Source organism: Hyperolius riggenbachi, chromosome 5 (assembly GCF_040937935.1).
Source record: "Hyperolius riggenbachi isolate aHypRig1 chromosome 5, aHypRig1.pri, whole genome shotgun sequence".
NCBI classification, from domain to species: domain Eukaryota; kingdom Metazoa; phylum Chordata; class Amphibia; order Anura; family Hyperoliidae; genus Hyperolius; species Hyperolius riggenbachi.
Window position 1 is genome coordinate 374799911 of NC_090650.1, and position 19929 is coordinate 374819839.

At 46.5% G+C, this 19929-nt stretch overlaps 2 protein-coding genes across 2 annotated transcripts in view; one reads left to right on the forward strand and one right to left on the reverse strand.

Annotated features, from left to right (window-relative positions):
• LOC137517813 (serine/threonine-protein kinase H1-like) overlaps positions 1-14051 on the reverse strand; it is a 36527-nt gene extending 22476 nt beyond the window's left edge. Inside the window, exon 1 of the mRNA XM_068234866.1 lies at positions 13750-14051. Coding sequence (XP_068090967.1) covers positions 13750-13991 — 242 coding nt within the window. The 5' untranslated portion in view covers positions 13992-14051. The remainder of the gene's footprint in view (positions 1-13749) is intronic.
• Positions 14052-14216: 165 nt separating this feature from the next.
• LOC137517814 (V-type proton ATPase subunit d 2) overlaps positions 14217-19929 on the forward strand; it is a 56864-nt gene continuing 51151 nt past the window's right edge. The window contains exons 1-2 of the mRNA XM_068234868.1: positions 14217-14360; positions 14463-14572. Of these exons, the coding sequence (XP_068090969.1) occupies positions 14506-14572 (67 nt within the window). The 5' untranslated portion in view covers positions 14217-14360; positions 14463-14505. The remainder of the gene's footprint in view (positions 14361-14462; positions 14573-19929) is intronic.

Sequence of the window (19929 nt, forward strand, 5' to 3'; positions counted from 1 at the left end):
AAACCGAAATTCCCAGTGCAGAGGGAATTTCCGATTTGTACGATTTGGTCGAATATGGGTCCTGTGTCTTTAAGAGGTTTAAGATACTGGACTCTGAAACCAGAGATGAGTTCATATCAGAATGTTCCAGATTCTTGGCAAATCCTGAATTTCAGGCCACCAATATTTTCACTTGGAGTGGTCAGATTGCTTACAATCTTTTCCAAGGGGATCTGTTTGTGTGGGCTGATTAGTATGCCAGACACAAGAATCTGAGACATAACCCTCGCAGGTTTCTGGCTCACGTGTTTTCTCGTAAGCTTAGAATTCCCCTGCCAGGCTATTTCTATGAGTTTTTTTCCTGCTGTGCAAGATGCTGATCAGATGGGTTTATGCAACACCTCTCAGTCGTTAGCATATTCTAATGAGTGGGTGCTTGCAGGCCAGTCTGCTGATTCGGCTTGTCAGCCAAAAGATTTGTTGCCCATAGCAACTACAAAAAGGAGGTTATTTCTGTTAAGTCTGAAATATGCAAAACCATTCAGTATGATAATCAGTTCAATGTTTCTCTTGTCACTTTAGCTTCTAAGCAGATGGAAAAGAACTGCCTGGATACTTTTCTTGCATTTAAACAGCAGACATGCAAAGTTGCTAAAAAGGGAAAAACTAGAGATGGGACGAATCCACAATTTCTTCGAATCCGAATCCGAATCCGAATCTAAAAAGGTTCTCGAATATCTCGAACCTTTCGAATCCCGAATCTAACGAATCCTGCGATCCGTGGAATAGTTGCCCACAGTATAGGTAGGCAGGCTAGGTGCTCACACTATAGGTAGCTAGGTAAAGGTGCCTTCAGTATAGCTAGCTAGGCATAGGTGCCTTCAGTATAGCTAGCTAGGCATAGGTGCCTTCAGTATAGCTAGCTAGGCATAGGTGCCTTCAGTATAGCTAGCTAGGCATAGGTGCCTTCAGTATAGCTAGTTAGGCACAGGTGCCTTCAGTATAGCTAGTTAGGTATAGGTACCTTCAGTATAGCTAGCAAAGCATAGGGGCCTTTAGTATAGCTAGCAAGGTATAGGGGCCTTCTGTAAAGTTAGTTAGGTATAGGGGCCCTCAGTATAGCTAGTTAGGTATAGGGGCCCTCAGTATAGCTAGTTAGGTATAGGGGCCCTCAGTATAGCTAGTTAGGTATAGGGGAATTCAGTACAGCTAGGTATAGGGGCATTCAGTATAGCTAGGTATAGGGGCATTCAGTATAGCTAGGTATAGGGGCATTCAGTATAGCTAGATATAAGGGCATTCAGTATAGCTAGTTAGGTATAGGGGCATTCAGTATAGCTAGTTAGGTATAGGGGCATTCAGTATAGCTAGTTAGGTATAGGGGCATTCAGTATAGCTAGTTAGGTAAGAGGGCATTCAGTATAGCTAGGTATAAGGGGATTCAGTATAGCTAGTTTGGTATAGGGGCCCTCAGTATAGCTAGTTAGGTATAGGGGCATTCAGTGTAGCTAGTTAGGTATAGGGACCCTCAGTATAGCTAGTTAGGTATAGGGGCATTCAGTGTAGCTAGTTAGGTATAGGCGCATTCAGTGTAGCTAGTTAGGTATAGGGACCCTCAATATAGCTAGCCAGGGTACCCCTCCCTCTGTGCGCCTCCTCTGCTTACCCCCTACATAGAAAAAAATAGCATCGGCTCACCTAACAAGGGGATCCAGCGCCGAATCCCACTGCATCCCCGCGCAATCACCGATCCCCCACTCGTCCTCTTACGACCCCCCCCCCCCCCCCTGCGCCTCCTCTGCTCGCCCCTTGCATAGATGTGAGCATTGGCTCACCTAACACCTGCCCTGGATTCCCTACCTGCCGCCAGCGCAGAGCCGCAGACCTCTTGCTTCCTCCTCTGTTCCCCCTAGTGATCGGCATTTGCATACGCGTCATCACTGAAGCGCCGGGCGGTTACTAGAGGGAACAGAGGAGGAAACAAGAGGTCTGCGGGTTTGCGGCTCTGCGCTGGTGGCAGGTAGAGAATCCAGGACAGGTTTTAGGTGAGCCGATGGTCACATCTATGCATGGGGCGAGCGAAGGAGGCGCGGGGGGGGTTCGGAAGAGGACGAGCGGGGGCGGTTGCGCGCGGGGATGCAGCGGTATTCGGCGGATTCGTTAAGGGGGAAATGGCGTCGGGATTCGAATCCACGAATCTCGAATATTTCTCAATATTCGAGGGATTCGTGGATTCGCCGGATTCGCCGTCCCACCCCTAGGAAAAACTAAAAATCGCAAGCATCTGAATAAAACACTCCCTATTGATGTTTACAATGATGTTGCTCAGTCTCCGGGTTTTTTACCCCAATCCAAAGCTTTTGTGGACACTTTAATAGGCAGAATTATTTTTTATATTAAAGGAGTAAGAAAGTCTATGCATGTACCTGACCTCAACCAGTATGAGAGATACTTAGATACCGGGTTGTTTGAGCCCCCATTTGCTCCCTGGTATATTGGAGCTTTGGTTGAGGAATTCGAGATGGATTGGAAAGCGTTTTGCGTTTTTCTATATCGCAGAAAGCGCAGAGACGCTAAACGCTTGTATAAATTCCGTGTACACTTTGATAGATTCTGATGAGTGTGACAAATGTTTTGTGGATCCAGTGATGTGTGTGTGGCAGACGATTTTGGATGAATTGCACACACACCAATCAATTGACTCCAATAAAGAGACAGCGTTGTCGGATGATTGTTCCTGCCTTTCTGGGGTAAAGCATGTGAGTCTTGACATTGTGCGATCTGAAATGGATGGGTGTACCACTGTGGTTGATTCCTGTACGAATCCTGAAAGATTCTCTCCTGACTGTGTGCAGTTTGAATCTATGCGATCTAATGCCTGTTTCTCGGATGTTCCTGCAGATTGTGATCAGCATGAATGTGCCAGTTTTCTCAAGGATGTGTGGGATCCCTTGTCATTTAGAAACAGATCTTTAAGATCTTCCATCTGTGATCCTGCTATGGGGAAAATTCCTAAATTATACAGCGTCAAAAGTAAAATTAATATGTCTAATAAAGTTTCTCCTGATGTTGTCGCTATTTCTTCTGTAAATGAGTCTTTGTCTCATCCTGTTCACACCTGTAAGGTCCCGTTGCCTAGTGACAGTTGCTCCAGTGTTTCTGTCCTGAACGCCTTACAGTCTGCTCCGCAGATCGCGGAGGTTTGCGCTATGGAAGCGTCAGTTTCACAACCTAAAGCGATATTGGATTCGCAGGTTTTGCGTTCTGACTCCTCGGATTCGACATTGTTAGCCGAATCTAAGAGTGAGACAGCGCTTCGGTTTTGCGAATCTGATGCTGAAGCTTCTTTGCCTTGTCCAGAGAAACTTTCTCTGAACCTGCCCTGTACCATGAATGAAAACATGATTTCCACTCGCACTGACATTTGTGAGTCCCTTTCTTGTTCTGAGGAAAATGCTGATTCTGCACCCTGTACTCTGGATGAGTTAATATGGCATTGCTTAGAATCTCCTGCAGTGTCCCTAGAGGCTCGTCTAGGTATTGCTACTATTCTCACCTGTTTTTCTGCAGTTTTGGAGTTTCAAGCTAGTTTGACTGCTACGCAGAATTCTGGGTGCAGTGAGATTGAAGTTAGGGAGTCAGTGTATGTTCCAGTAAATATTCCTGTACATCCCGCTCATGATGATGAAATTCAGTCTCAGCTTATGGTGGAACCATTCCTGGGACATCTGCCCTGCCTGCAGGAGGTATTTAATGTTCAGCCCTGTAACATGGATAGTTCAGAACCCTTCATAGAAAACTTGGAAAATGACATTTCTGTGTTCTTAGTTGATGTTTTGGAGGTTTCCAAGTCCCTCCTAAAGGGTGCAGAACTTCTTGTAGATACCCCCTGCCCCCCAGATCCGTCTGAGGTTTTGCCCACTTCAGTGGGCATTGCTGTTGTGCTGACTACCTTTGCAGCTCTGGTGGAGCTTCACTCATGTGTAGTCAATGATGACATTACAGTCACAGAGAATTCTAGATTTGAGTCCATGCCTTCTTTTGAAAGTCCAGTGCTTGTGACCTCTACTCATGATGATTTTGGTCTTGTCGTGGCGAACTCTGAGGTTGGCAGTTCCTCGACGTGTCCTGAGGTTCCCCTTGGGCTAGTGTATCCCGATGTGTTCTGTGACCCAGAAAGCCCAAGTGTGTCTCGGTTGCCAGCCTGCTCAGATGTTTCCTCGGTGGAAACCTGTTCTGATGTTGCCTGTCTGCCTGCATGCCCAGAAGTGGTCCCTGAAAGACCTGATCTTGATGCTTGTCCTGGTAATTCTGAATCCGGAATGGTCATTGGTTCCATAGGGGTTCTTGATAGTTCCCCATGTGAGCCTGGTGATCGTTCTGCCCTCCTGGGATCTCTGCGGAGCTTCAAAGTGTTCTGGGAGATCCTGGGAGAAATATTTCCTGGTACCCTGGATGAGATCAACAGTGGGTTCTTTGTGGAAAGGGACACTTCAAATGGGTATTGTGGCAGGTTTGGTATTTTTGGACGGTCCCTGGAAGGTGGTGGGCATGGCTCGGTGGGTGTAGATGGGTTTTTCTCTGGCGTTCACAGTTTTGATGGGTGTTACGCTGAGACTTGTGGTGCTGATGGGCATGTTTCGGTGGCTTCTGTCTCCGATGAGGTCGGTTTCGGGAGGATTGATCCTGGAGGTGGGCCTAGTCGGGCTGTCCCGACCTTCATGAGTCTTCAGTTAGAGTCTTTTGCAAATATCAGTTTAGAGGGTCGTCTCTGGAATCCGACCCTAGAAGGGGGGGGGGGGGGTGTACTGTAATGATCCGCTCAGCTGCCTGCGCAGGCAGGCAGCTTTTTGACCACGGTTCAGGTCTGCACTCTGCAGGGCTCTGGAAAAGAGACCTTTTGTCAGTTTTGCAGCTTGCTGCTGCTGAGGTATTTGCATATGGTTGTCATGCAAATTGCCTAGCCACATCCTCTGTAGGCTTGCTCTATAAATACCATGTGATTCCACAGTACTTCGCTGGTCATAAGGGTTTGTCCTGTGAAACACTTTTGGAGTGTCAGCCATGCTTATTGTGTAAAGATTAGCTTAGAGTAATTCCAGACCAGAGCAGCGGTTGTTACTGGTAGGCCCTTCTGTTCACCTGTCTGTTGTGCTTGGATTGCACTAGCCTCTAGCGGTAGCGGCTGTGGATCCTTCTGATCTACATCTCTCTTGCTATACTTGGATCACACTTGCTCTGGCGGAAAGAGCAGTGGATCCAGCTCGCTCTGTTTCTATACTTGGATCATGCTAGCTCTGGCGGAAAGAGCGGTGGATCCTGCTAGCTCTGTTGATGTACTTGGATCGCACTTACTCTGGCGGAAAGAGCAGTGGATCGTATCTCTCACTTATTCCTGTTTTCGTGCATCTGTCTTGTCTGATACTAACGCTTGCTGGAGGCTCGGTGAGGTAACCGTTAAGCAAGCGCTCACGTCCTCTGTTTCATGTTTGTCTGTCGGTGGTTAGTTAGGCGTGCTTGTCCCTGTTGTGCTTAACACGCGGAGACCGCACTGTAAACGCGTTCACTGTTGCGAATGAGTGCGGTGTTCGCGTTTAGTTAGCGTTTGTTATTTTCCTTATCTTCTCATTGTATGATTTGCTGTGCCTTTGCTACTCTCGTGCCCTGTCTTGCTTTAGCCTTGCGTCACCTCTGGCAATCGTCTCTCTCGCGATTGCATTCCTACTTCGTATCTGCTGTTGTGTGTGTGCACCGTCGCGGGTCGGCGACTAGATTGGTGCACACACATACAATCTGTCCCTGTGCTCATTCTCATTCGCAATCGCTTCTCTTGCGATTGCGTTCTCACTTGGTTTCCTCTGTTGTGTGTCCACCGTCGCAGGTTGGCAGCTAGATTGGTGGACATACATACATACCTCATCTGTGCTTATTCGGTCTTGTGTTGCTGTTAGCAATCGCCATCTCTTGCGATTGCCTTCTCACCTGATCTTCATGGTTGTGTGTTCATCGTCGCTGGGTGGCGACTAGATTGGTGAACACACATACCCTCTGTCGCTTTGATCTCTCTCTTTCAGGGCTATCTTGCCCTGCATTTCTTCCCTTCGTACAATTCCTGTCTGGTGTCTGTGGCAGGGCAGAGGATCTGTTCCTCTGCACTCCACAGCTCCATCTGCCGACAGGAATTTCCCTCTACAGGTGCGTTGCACCTTTTGCTGGGTTCCCTCAAATTATACGCTTGTGGAGGAATTCCGCAGTGTCAGCGCACGTCCTGTCACAGGACACAATAATTGGGGGAGAACATTTACAAGAAGCTCCTGGAACATGGACACACCAAGTTTAGTATATTTCTTTTTCCCTGGTTTTTGCCCTCTAATCTTAGGTGTGTCTTGTACTCTATACACCCCATCTTATATGCCGAAAAATACGGTAATTTATACATAATGAAAAAATATGAAGGAAGAAGAAAACGTGAAATGTTCGGCCCAGTGGAAGAAAAGGCAAAAAGGTAAATTCTGACTGCATAATAGAATGTATGAATAACATCTTAAATCATGTGTATGTGGTCCTCATAAGTTATCCAACTGAGATATGTGGGTGTGCAGGACAGCAATAATCCCTAATTTATTTATTTTTTCCTGGTTGAACTTGTTGGACAGATATCTTTCTTTTCAACCAAACTATATGGTAACTAAGTAATGTTACCAAGAAGAAGAATTGATATTTCCTGCACATACGGTGCTTCAACAGAGTGTTTATGAAGTGGTGGGATACCCTATGAAACATATGGGTTCACATGATGTTGGAGCAGTATAGTACTGGTATGAAGGGATCTGGTAGGCTTTGTTCACATGATCACATCTAATATCGAAATCGCGCTGATATGAAATATCCCATAAGGATTCATTGTGCTCAAAAAAGCACAAAACGCCCTAGGTGTGAACAAGCCTGTACAGCTCCAGGGTCTATCGCTGGGTCTGCTGCCACTCTGGAGCAGATGTTTGCCATTTATCTAGCTGGCAGCAAAATACGTTTATGTCCAGAAAAAAACTGGTCAGAACTTTCCACAGACTGCAATGGTCAACACCGCAATGGACATGTGAAAGGACCCAAATATACGCATTAATGTCCCATCTCATACAGTAAAGCGTAATGCCTCTAAGCATAATTGTTTATTATAAGTTCACACTAAAAAAATCTGCAGTCCCATAACAAAAAAAAAATAAAATGAACAACCAAATGCAGGTTTCACTTAATCTACTTGGGGACAGTAGGCTTTGGCCCCTTAAAGGGACCCTGAACAGTCAATAAAAATGAAATTGGTACTTACCTGGGGCTTCCTCCAGCCCACCGTAGGCAGCAAGGTCCCCCGGCATCCTCCTGGTTCCTCTCTCGGTACCGCTCTCGGCTCTGTTGCCGGCTTCGTACTGCCGACTTTCAGCCCGAAACTCGCCAGTAATGGAGGCGCCAGCGGGCCCTGGAGAGGAGCCTAGAGGACGCCGGGGGACCTCACTGCCTACGGTGGGCTGGAGGAAGCCCCAGGTAAGTACCAATTTCATTTTTATCGACTGCTCAGAGCCCCTTTAAGGCCCTGAGCCCTTTTTTCAATTTTGCACAACCTAATCACTGTGATTGGCTCACAGTGATCAGGACGTCAGGAGCCAATGAAAACTCAGCTGAGTTCTGCACTGGCAAGGATGCATGATCGTGTCCTATGCATGGGAGCCGTCGACCGCCACATGTTAAAACTATACCATACTTGTGGCTGTCTAAGCCCAATGTGGCATAGTATTAACATGTGGCGGTCCCAAACCGGTTCTTAATGCACCCTCTAGTTAATCATCAACTATATATGAATGAATTTAGCCAGACCTGGAAAGTCTGCTGATGGATGGGATAATAATACCATCATCAAGAAAGCGTAACAGAGAATTTACTATCTAATTATGGACAATTGTTTAAACAGGTGAAGTGTGGTCCTCAGGTGAGTATGTAGCTTTAGTGACGGATATTTCCTCTCCATGCCCAGTATAAGGTACACATTTAGGTAATCTGGTTATTTTCGCTTTAGTTTCAGAAATAATTTGATTTACAGCAATACGGTTATGGAAAGAAAAGTGAGTTTAACTTACCTGGGGGCTTCATAGGAAGCTTCTGGCGGCTTCAGCGGGAGCAAGGACCTGTGCGGCCAGGGGCATGCAGGCGCAGTGGCTTGCAACATTAAAGTCGCAAATACCAGAAGCGAGCCACGGCGGGAGACTGGGGGATTGTTTTGTCCTGGCGTGGGCACAGGATGTCTGCAGGGGGCAGGTAGAAGCCCCACGTAAGTTAAACCTACCTCTTTTCCATTACAGTATTCCTTTAAGGTGTGTAGCCTTCAGCATCCAACCCTGGTGGTGGGGCTGCCACCCAAAGCTTACATGCACACCAGGCTTGGATTTATGTCACAGGAGCCTATAGGCACAGATGTCCTGGCACCCTAGACTTCACCCTCCATGAACCTAGAAACCACCACCAAACTGCACTAGTGTGCTGGCTGGCCCAGCTGTCACTTCTCCCTTCTCCCGCATGGCTGGATGGTGTAATGTAGAGTGACCATACGTCCCAGATTACCTGGGACGGGTCCCAGATTCGGGGTCCCCTGTCCCAGGCTGGCTTGGGTCCCAGGAAAAGTCCCACTTTTAGATGCAGGACGTCCCAGCTGCGGGAGTATGTGACATCAGTGTTCCGTCCTCGGCCCACCGCCGCCCTGCTCTGCCCTGCTGCTACTGCTCCCCTCCCTCCCTGTCTTCTGCCTGCATTGAATTGGCTAACAACTGGATTCCTGTCGCAGTCTGCCCCGCCCCCCGCTGTTTAAAGGGAACCTAAACTGAGAGGGGTATGGATTTTTCTTTTAAACAATACCAGTTGCCTGGCAGCCTTGTTGCTCTCTATGGCTGCAGAAGTGGCTGAATGACACACCTGAAACAAGCATGCAGCTAATCCAGTCTGACTTCAGTCAGAGCTAGAGTGACCAGACGTCCCGGATTGCCCGGGACACGTCCCGGATTCGGGGTCCGCTGTCCCAGGCTTAATGAGGTCCCGGGAAACGTCCCGCTTTCAGCAGCGGGACGTCCCGGCCTCGGGACTCTGGCCACTCTCTCCTCAATGAACTGGCAGCGGCGTCTATAGACGCCGTGCCAGTTCATTGCCCGCAGCCCCGCTCCAGCCTCGTCTTCCGGTGTCTGTTTCCGACACCGGCAGGCGAGCAGGGCTACGGCAAGATGGCTGCCGAAGCCCTGTACTGGAGACCTATTTGTGTCACTAGTACAGGGCTTCGGGCGCCATCTTGCCGTAGCCCTGTCAGCGCGGGAGAGAAGAGCAGGAGGAGGAAGACGGTCCCGGGACGGAGCAGCGCGCCAGAGGCCGGACACTTCTGCCAGGTGAGTAAATGCTTTCTTTTCCAGGTGAAATGTTTGCCCGCATTGTTTCTTTTCCAGGTGAAATCTTTGCCCGCATTGTTTCTTTTCCAGGTGAAATGTTTGCCCGCATTGTTTCTTTTCCAGGTGAAATGTTTGCCCGCATTGTTTCTTTTCCAGGTGAAATGTTTGCCCGCATTGTTTCTTTTCTGGTGAAATGTTTGCCCGCATTGTTTCTTTTCCAGGTGAAATGTTTGCCCGCATTGTTTCTTTTCCAGGTGAAATGTTTGCCCGCATTGTTTCTTTTCTGGTGAAATGTTTGCCCGCAGTGCGTTTCTTTTCTGGCGAAATGTTTGCCCGAATTGCGTTTCTTTTCTGGTGAAATGTTTGGCCGCAGTGCGTTTCTTTTCTGGTGAAATGTTTGCCCGCAGTGCGTTTCTTTTCTGGTGAAATGTTTGGCCGCAGTGCGTTTCTTTTCTGGTGAAATGTTTGGCCGCAGTGCGTTTCTTTTCTGGTGAAATGTTTGCCCGCAGTGCGTTTATTTTGTACTGACATGTTGCCCGCATTGCGTTTATTTTGTACTGACATGTTTGCCCGCATTGCATTTATTTTATACTGACATGTTGCCTATTGCGTTTATTTTCTGGTGTCCGGGGTAACTGTTACTGCATTTATTATTTAATGGTCATAGATGGCTATGTTTGCTGCTTTGTGGTTACGGTATACTATTAGCATCACACAGTTTCTGCACACCCATGATACAAAGTCTCGTTTGTCCACATCATGGCGTAAACACTGCTTTCTTATGCCTCGCTGTTACATCATTACGTTAGCTCCGCCCATACAATGTCATGGCCACGCCCATTTTTTCGGCGCGGCGCGCTGCGCGCGCCTTCCCCCCCCCCCCCGGTCCCAGGTTGGACCCACAAAAATATGGTCACTCTATGTAATGGTTATGGGCTCTGCCTCTGACACAGGAGACCAGGGTTCGAATCTCGGCTCTGCCTGTTTAGTAAGCCAGCACCTATTCAGTAGGAGACATTAGGCAAGTCTCCCTAACACTGCTACTGCCTATAGAGCGCGTCCTAGTGGCTGCTGCTCTGGCGCTTTGAGTCTGCCAGGAGAAAAGCGCGATATAAATGTTATTTGTCTTGTCTTATTTCCCTTGCCCATCATAGGTAGCTACAGGTGCCCCTTAGTATTGGGTAGCCAGAGGTACCCTCAGTGTTATGTTGCATAGGGAAGGAAGGAGGGAGGAAGGCACTTGAGGAACAGAGTGAGCCAACTTTCTATCACCTGGCGCCTGTAGGCACGTGCCTACAGTGCCTTATGATAAATCCAGCCCTGATGCACACTGATTTTCTGTTGGGGTTGCTATCCTTAGCCTTTGGAATTTAACTTTTACCACACGCCAGCGGTGCTAGCTTGGGTCGACCCTGGCTTACCCCAGTACCTGCTATATCTAGCCAGCATTCCTTGATCCGCCACCCAGCAACTCCATACACTCTCCACTGTAGCCATTGTAATCAAGGTTCCTGCCAGGCCTTCATGGCTACCGTAGTGGCTCAAGATGGCTCAAGATTCACAAAGTCCCCACCATACCCCGACAGGCAATCCCTTACTTTATGTTGCCCAGGCCCCACCACGAGGAAGGAGTGAACATGGGTATGCGGGTTTAATATTAATAGTATTATTAATGGTGTGGCAACAGGGTTATATGCATAGCCCAGCCCCCGGCTAGTAATGTACTCTCTGCTGGGCAGGAAGTCACTGGGATTCCCAGCGGGCCGTGCATGCGTGCCACGTCACATCCCGCTCCCATGGTGCACACTTGCTGCTCTGCTTGTCGCCCATTGACTTGCATTGCTGCATAATCTGTGCGGTAGGCATAGATGATGTGGTGCAGACTTTTGTGTTGGGAATGAGGCAATTTTGATTCTTCCCGTGCACCGCATCTCATTGTGTGAACTGTGCAAGTCTCCATAGACTTGCATGAGTAAGCGTAACGTGGGATGACACAGTGCGCATGTGTGCAAGGGGCCTAAAGTCTAAATTCTTAGCTTTACTAATTCAGGGTGCAGATTAGTACATTTCTGTATGAATTACAGGGAAAAGGGAAAGGGGTGGACCTGAGATAGGGTCAATAGGACTGAAAGAGCCCGAGGCTCAAAACCAACGATTGGCATATGACTGGGAATAAGTAAGGCCTTGTTTACACTATACGCATTGCCATGCACATTTTGGCAACTTGTATAGTGTGCCCCACGCAGCAGGAACGTGCATAGACAGCGCTTCTGACATTTAGATCACATGCGCTGATTTGTGCAACTTTTCTTCCATTGAACTGTTTAACTCTTTTAATCTACACTCACAGAAGTCCCAGGGCTGTAGGGACCCTACGTTTTGACCTCCCTCCCTTCAATACAAGACCCCCACTTCAGGGCAGATGTTTTGGCCACACTTGTTATTGGTGTCGTTAGTCATGGTCCTCACAGTGTTATGAGGGAGGGACATGGTGGTAGCACTTGTTGTTGTCAGTAGTGTTCCCCAACCCTGTCCTCAAGGCCCAGCAACAGTGCATGATTTGTGGAAATCCACAGAGGTAGTTAATCGGCTCTGCTGAGGCGCTAATTACCCCACCTGTGTATGTTTGTGGTTTTCTGCAAAACATACTGTTGGTGGGCCTTGAGGACAGGGTTGGGGATCTCTGAGTTAGACCATGGGGGCCCATACCAACATAGGGGGCCCATAAAAGTCTTGCTGGAGGGGGAGGAGGGGGGCATGATTTGCAGTTATGCTTCTGGCTAATGATATATTCTTATTATAAAAAAGGGGTTTTACTTTTAATTTTGTTTGTATTTAATGGCTCATACTCACGGGCTACATAAGTGGCCTGTTGCCAGCACACGTGAGCGTGTGCGCGACAGGCCGGCGACAGCTCGTCACCAGCTCCCTCCGCGTACACACGCGGAAGAGGGATCAGCTGTGCGACGGAAGCTGTCGCCGATGTTCCTCCCCCCGCCGGAAGCGTCGTCTATTTTCAATTATGTTGATGTCGCTAGTCCGCATACTCACACGGACTAGCAACAGTTGCGGCGGAGTTGCGGCGGCAACTGTCGCCAGGCAATTGACCGTGCCAATCGCCTGGCGACATCAGCGACGAGCGACGGTTCGGGGTGCGCGCCCGTGCAATGCCTCATACTCACGGTCGTGAGTATGGGCCATAAGACAACGATGCAGAGATACAAACAAAGTTATCAGGCTGTATAAAATAAACAATACCGGTATATATTTTTATGACATATTTTTGTTGTTACATGTTACAGTATTGTATAAATTGTTGTAAGTAGTTTAAAAGGAAACGAGGTGTGAGACATACGGAAGCTGCCATATTTATTTATTTTTAAACAATACCAGTTGTCTGGCAGTCCTGCAATCTTTCTAGTCTAAATCACACATCTGAAACAAGCATGCAGCCCATTTTGTCAGATTGGTCATAAACATCTGTTCTGCATGCTTGTTCAGGGTCTATGCTTTGTACTACTAGAGGCAGAAAATAAGCAGAACAGACAGGCAATGTGCATTATTTAAAAGGAAATAAACATGTCAGCCTTCATATACCTATCACCTCAGGTTCCCTTTAAGGGCTGGTTCACACTGATGGTTCTGCAACGGTAAACAATGGTACTCCTCACTTTGGATGAATGGACAGTCATCAGTACAATTGCTTACCGGCATTTATCGTCATCTGCCCAATGCTTAGCCGATCCTGGAAGCAACATTTTGCTTCCGGGATCGTTATCACCGTGCTTACATGTCCCCTGCAGAGATGAAAAGCGCTGCACGTCGAGAAGTGCTCTTGCAGAAAAGCTTACAGAAAAGCATGTGCAACACTGGGTTGCCATGCTGGGCTGGTTCAGATGTCCATCTCAACCAGCTCTAAAGCAAATTAAAAGCACATTGAAAACAACTAAAAAACATATTATACTATATGTCAAAATCCAGGGTTGTCCGCAAGTAAATAATTTATCCACATTTCACCATGTTTAACACGGGAATCAACTTACAAACAAATTCCACTTACAAACAATCTCCTCGAACAGAACATGTAAGAAAGGGACCACCCTGTAATACTAAAATTAATGCTGATTAAAATATGATTTGACAAAGAGAGAGCCAAAAGCTAAGCCTATGATAATTATTGTTATTGGCAGTGCTAATAAAAAGAGTGTCATGAACGTTATTCAACCCTTTTCAATGCTACAAATATACAAACACATGGCTGCAACCCCTGTATTTTTTTACTGCCAGTTGTTAGGACAACAGATTCGTTTGTAACACATGTTATCAACTACAGAAGATAATCAGAATTTACCTGGCTGTTACTCTGGGGTCAAATTTGGCCCGGTATCTGGCTACCTGATTCTTCTTCGCCTCCATGTCTTGATTTTTCTTGGGTTCTTCTTGTATTCCCCAGAATTCTGCTTTACAGTTCACTGGCTCGCTGCAGAACTGGACCGGGACTATAGCGCGTATCAGCTTGACGTAGTAAGGGTTCTTCTTTAGTGGCGGTTCCATAGACTCTGGCAGTACCTTACTGCTTGCTCCACACCCCATTTCAGGAGGCCAGGAGGATGAGGAATACAGCCAGAGGACAGGGACCCATCACACATTCAGGTACCTGACACAAAAGGGACAGAAATTCTCAGGAGCAGCCAGTTGTAGCCCTCCTGCTTACTTAGAGCTCAGCCCATCCTGTGTGACACAATCCTGTTACTAAGGGGAGGGCTGCCTAAACGCACATTTCACATTTCACCTCAGGAAGACCTCAGCTAGAATCCTTGAGCTTCTCTGACAAACTACAACTTAGGCTTTGTGAATTTAGTTTTGCAAGTCAGAGTATCTAGTGAAGTCTTGGGAGGGAGAAGAGATGACCAGAGAGAAAGACAGGAGAATGTTGTTAGAATGGAGATTACGAGTAGGATGGTAACTAGAAATAAGTTTATTTAGATAAGAAGGCGCTAGGTCATAAAGTGCTTTGTAGGTGAGAATAAGGATTTTGAATTGTATCTTTTGTGTATTTCGCAGCCAGTGAAGGGACTGACAGAGGAAGATAGTACTGGAGAAGCGCATGGAGAGGTGGATAAGCCGTGCAGCAGAGGTCATGATGGACAGAAGCAGGTCCAAACGGTCAGCAGGTAGGCCACAGAGAAGAGAGTTGCAGTAGTGTATTCATGAAATAATCAGGGCATGCACAAAAAGTTTGGTTGTGTCCTGTGTGAGAAAAGGACTAGACTAGAACTAGGGTGTGTTCCTAAAAGAGAATCTGTAAAAAATGCCCCTGGGGGTACTCACCTTGGGAGGGGGAAGTCCCTGGATCCTATCGAGGCTTCCCTCGTCTTCCTCCGTCCCATGGTGGTCTCGCTAGAGATCCACGAACTGCTGCCATGTAAATATTACCTTCCCAGCTCCAGGGCAGGAGCAGTTGCGGCTCGCGGCTCGGAGATAGACAGAAATACCCAATCCCAGTCGCGTCCGATCTGGGATCATCTATTACCGCCTATTTTCGAGCCGAGAGCCACAGCAGCGCCCCTGTTGGAGCTGGGGAAAGTAAATATTGCACAGCCTGACAAATTGTCAGCTGAGCATTGCGAGGGCCAGAGCGAGACCACCATGGGACGTGTACCTAGCATGGGACACACCAGAAACAAGCATGCAGCTAGTTTGGGTTCTTCTTAAGGCAGCACAGTTGCATAGTGGTTAGCGCTCTTGCCTTGCAGCGCTGGGTCCTTGGTTTGAATCCCAGCCAGGACGTTATCTGCAAGGGGTTTGTATGTTCTCCCCATGTCTGCATGGGTTTCCTCCAGGCACTTCCTCCCACATCCCAATAACATACAGATAAGTTAATTGGCTTCCCTCTAAAACTGGCCCTAATGTGTATGTACACACCATACAATTTTCTGTTGAATTTACCTGCCAGATAGATTTTTTTCAACATGTTCAACAAAAATCTATCTGACAGGTAAATCTAACAGAAAATTGTATGGTGTGTACCTAGCATGGCATCAATTCATCAAAGGCTGCTAGGTACACACCATACAATTTTCTGTTAGATTTACCTGCTAGATAGATTTTTTTCTGGCAGGTAAATCTAAGGCCTCTTCCACATTAGACAACGCATGCAGGAGCCGTTCCCTGCACGCGTTGAATAGGCTGCAGCGTTTCATCGGGAATCTGTGGTGCGACGCTGAATAGCGGCGGTAGTAATTAATTAACCCAACGGGAAAAAACTCAGATTCCCAACGATAAAATGCTCCCGGGTGCGCCGTACCGCAACAAATCGAAACACAGCGTTGGGTGTGAAAAGTAAAATGAAAGTCTATGGACTTTCATTTTACCTTGGTCAACGCAAACTATCGTCGTTGCGTTGAAACGCAGAAAACCAGCTGTAGTGTGAAAGAGCCCTAAAAAAAAATCGAACAGAAAATTGTATGGTGTGTACCTAGCAGTAGACATATTTTAGGGATTCGATTGTGAGCCCCCCTGAGGGACAGTTAAGTGACAAAGACAATATATACTCTGTACAGTGCTGCAGAAGATGTCGGCGCTATATAAATAATAATAATAATCTTGTCAGATCTGTCAATAATGTCATAAACACCTGATATGCTGCATGCTTCTTCAGTGTCTATAGTTAAAAGTATTAGAGGCATAGGATCAGCCGATAGCCAGGCACAGGGACGGATCTAGACCAAGTTGCGCCTGGGGCAAGGTCAGGTTTTGGCGCCTAAAGATCAGGTTTTGGCACCTAAACTGCCATTCCCCATCCAAATTTTGCCGCCTTTTTAAGAATTCAACAAACTGCGCCTGGGGCACGATACCCGCCCCCCCCCCCCCCCCTAGATCCGTCCCTGGCCAGGCAACTGGTATAGTTTAAAAGGAAATAAATATGGGAGCCTCCATATCCCTCCTGTTACAGTTGTCCTTTAAATTACAGCTTCTCTGCACTCAGAATGCAGTCAGTGTAGCATAACTCTCACTGATAAGTAATCACAGGCTGTAAATCTCTCTGTGGCTGAGAAATTTTAACCTTTAAACACAAAATAAGACTATGAGATTCCAAGAAAGACCTACAGTATTTGGATTTACAACCAAAGTAGATCTATTTAATTTCACTGCGGGTTTAAAGGGATACTGTAGGGGGGGGTCGGGGAAAAATAAGCTGAACTTACCCGGGGCTTCTAATGGTCCCCCGCAGACATCCTGTGTTGGCGCAGCCGCTGACCGATGCTCTGGCCCCGCCTCCGGTTCACTTCTGGAATTTCTGACTTTAAAGTCAGAAAACCACTGCGCCTGCGTTGCCGTGTCCTCCATCCCGCTGATGTCATCAAGAGCGCACAGCGCAGGCCCAGTATGGTCTGTGTCTGCACAGTACACTCCTGGTGACATCAGCGGGAGCGAGGACACGGCAACGCAGGCGCAGTGGTTTTCTGACTTTAAAGTCAGAAATTCCAGAAGTGAACCGGAGGCGGGGCCAGAGCATTGGGGAGTGGCTGCGCCAACACAGGATGTCTGCGGGGGACCATTAGAAGCCCCAGGTAAGTTCAGCTCATTTTCCCCCGACCTACCTACAGTATCCCTTTAAGTCAGTCCAATGCCATCTACTGTACAAGGGTAAATTGTACCACCAGCAAGATTATATTTTGGACAGCTGAATTTTGTACATACATGTAAGATGTAGAGATCATGATATAATTGAAGAACAGAAATGCCAAAAAGTAGAAAACATGTTAAAAAAAAAAAAGTTTAAAAGGAGGTAGTGGTGGACTCACCTGTGAAGAAGGAAACAAATAGTCTAATTCAAAGAACAAAAACTTTATTTGATTATAACAGCATCTGTTGTCCACCCTTGGAACATAATCTGTGTTTACAAATTAGCTGCTCTGCCAAGGCAACCAGCTGACACAGGTGAGAGATCAAACTACAGTTGTGATTAGTCATAGATGAGGGAGGATTAGGCTAAAACTCTAAATACATACTTTCTCTATGTTTTCCTTCTGTCCTAGGCTTTTTTTCTCTGTATGTTCATAAATATAAGTGAAATTACAATGATAATTCTTATTCAGTTATATAGAAAACTATTACAGGAAACAAACCAGGAATAGACAGAAGAATAGAAGTCAGGGCTCGGTCACACTAGGGGCGTTTTTTGCCTTTTTTTTAAGTCTAAAAGCGCTTGTGCAATGATTCCCTATGAGAGAGTTCACATCTGAGCGGGTTGATTCCGATCCACTCACTAAAGGACCATTTTTGGGGTGATTTGCCTCAATGGAAGGAACAGGAAAATCGCAGTGTTTGAAAAAGCGCTTTGTATAGAGATTTCCCCAGCGCTTTCATGAATAAATACATTGTATTTATTCATTTCCGGGTGAAAGAGTTCACTTCCTGACTGACGTTAGGAAGTGAACAAACAGAACCGCTCTGCAGAAGCGCTTAGAAAAGTGCTTTATACAAAATCGAAGCACGCAGGTAAGCATCGGGAGGGGGAAATAAATTGTGCATAAAAATCGAAAAACATTGCCGTCAGCAGGCAGATATCTTCGTTAGGCTGCAAACTCCCGAGGACAGAGCTGGATGCGCTCATGTATCCAGGACTGGGGCTGCTGAACTGACAGCAGCAGCTGGATCTGAAGATGCTGACCCCATTCAGTGTGTTAACTGATGTCTTTCCAATAATGAGCAGAAAATGGGAAGTAATCCAGCATCCATCTCCTCCTTATATACTCTGAGTAAGCGGAGAAGCTGCTAGATTAAACAGGCAGCCAGCACACTTGTTAGTAAAGTGACCCTGCCCTATAGCTGAGAATACATAATCCTTTTCACAAGAAGGTGACAGCTTTATGCATTAAAGGGATTTTAGAAAGTATTTGCCCTTGTGCTGATGTTACCATGATAATACCCAAACTATTGCAATGACTTCCTACAGGGCATGCTAAATGGGAATGTCATCCTGCGCATTGCTGGATCAGTCCCAGATCTGTCAGACAGACCAAGATAGCCATTTATTCCTTATCATGTGCACATAATGAACAGATCAGTCAGAAGGACCAAGATAACCATTTATTCCTTACCATGTGCACATAATGAACAGATCAGGAAAGCTGGACATGATGCTGGAGATCCTAAAAAAAGTTACTTCCTACTGTGCAGGAAATACATTGGGTTCGGCTTGCGTGTCCGTCTGCGGTGGGCTTATTTTGAGGCGGTTTTTGTTTCCTATTACTGGCGCTTGGGTGGGCGGTTCTTTTTTGTGGTTAGCAGTTTCCAACGCGTTTTACCCGAGCGTTTTGGTAATTCACTCCCTGATGCAAGTCAGGAAGTGAACACTTTTATCCAGAAAATAATAAATACAATGTATTTATTCTTAAAAATGCAAACGCAATCGCTGCACAAAGTGGTTATGTGAGCGTTTTTCCTATACCTTTCATTGAGGCGTAAACGCCTCAAAAATGGCTCAAGCACCGCTTATCTAAACGGATCGGAAACAAACTGTTTAGATATGAACTATCTCATAGAGAATCATTGTGTAAGCACTTTCAGGGCGATTTTGAAAAATTGCCCGTGCTTAAAAAAATAACAAAAACGCCTGCAGTGTGAACAAGCGCTGAGAAAAGCTGGACAGCTGCATTGTGCACACACAAGGAAGAAGTAAGTGCATGGTAAATAAACCTGAGCTGCACTGTAGTGCGCAAGGCATTCTCTCACAGAGCACAGAAACTGTAGCAACAGGCGATTAACATGTTTGTGTGGCACGTGACCACAATTCCCCTACGGATAAACCTCTGGCTTATTCAGAGAAATCTTGCAAAGAGCCAATATTTGCTGCTGTTCAATGAACAGACTGACGAAAATGATCCCATTATCCGCTGTTTAGATGTTATTTCTCAGTTGGTCAGTCTCAGTTAATCGCTCCAGCTCATTTCATTATGTCTACAACAGATCAATACACAAAACAAAACAGGGAAACGTGTTAAAGGAGAAGTGTAGTGAGAGGCATATGGAGGCTGCCATATTTATTACCTTTTAAACAATGCCAGTTGCCTGGCAGCCCTGCTGATCTATTTGGCTGCAGTAGTGTCTAAATAACACCAGAAATAAGCATGCAGCTAATCTTGCCAGATCTGACAACAATTTCAGAAACACCTGATGTGCTGCATGCTTGTTAGGGGTGTATGGATAAAAGTATCAGAGGCAAAGGATCAGCAGGAAATAAATATGGCAGCCTCCATATCCCTCTCATTAAAGTTGTTCGTTTAAAAACAAGTAATCAATCAGAAAAGTTATTGTACACGTCCTGGTTGGACTTGGACTGATGCCTTTTTTCAACCAAATTCTATCTATCTATCTATCTATCTATCATTATTATTATTTACATAGCACTGACATCTCCCACAGCACTTTACAGAGGAAATCTTCATGTCACTAACTGTCTCTCAGAGGGGTTCACAATCTAATCCATACCATGAGGTGCGTACACACCATTGACTGATGTCGC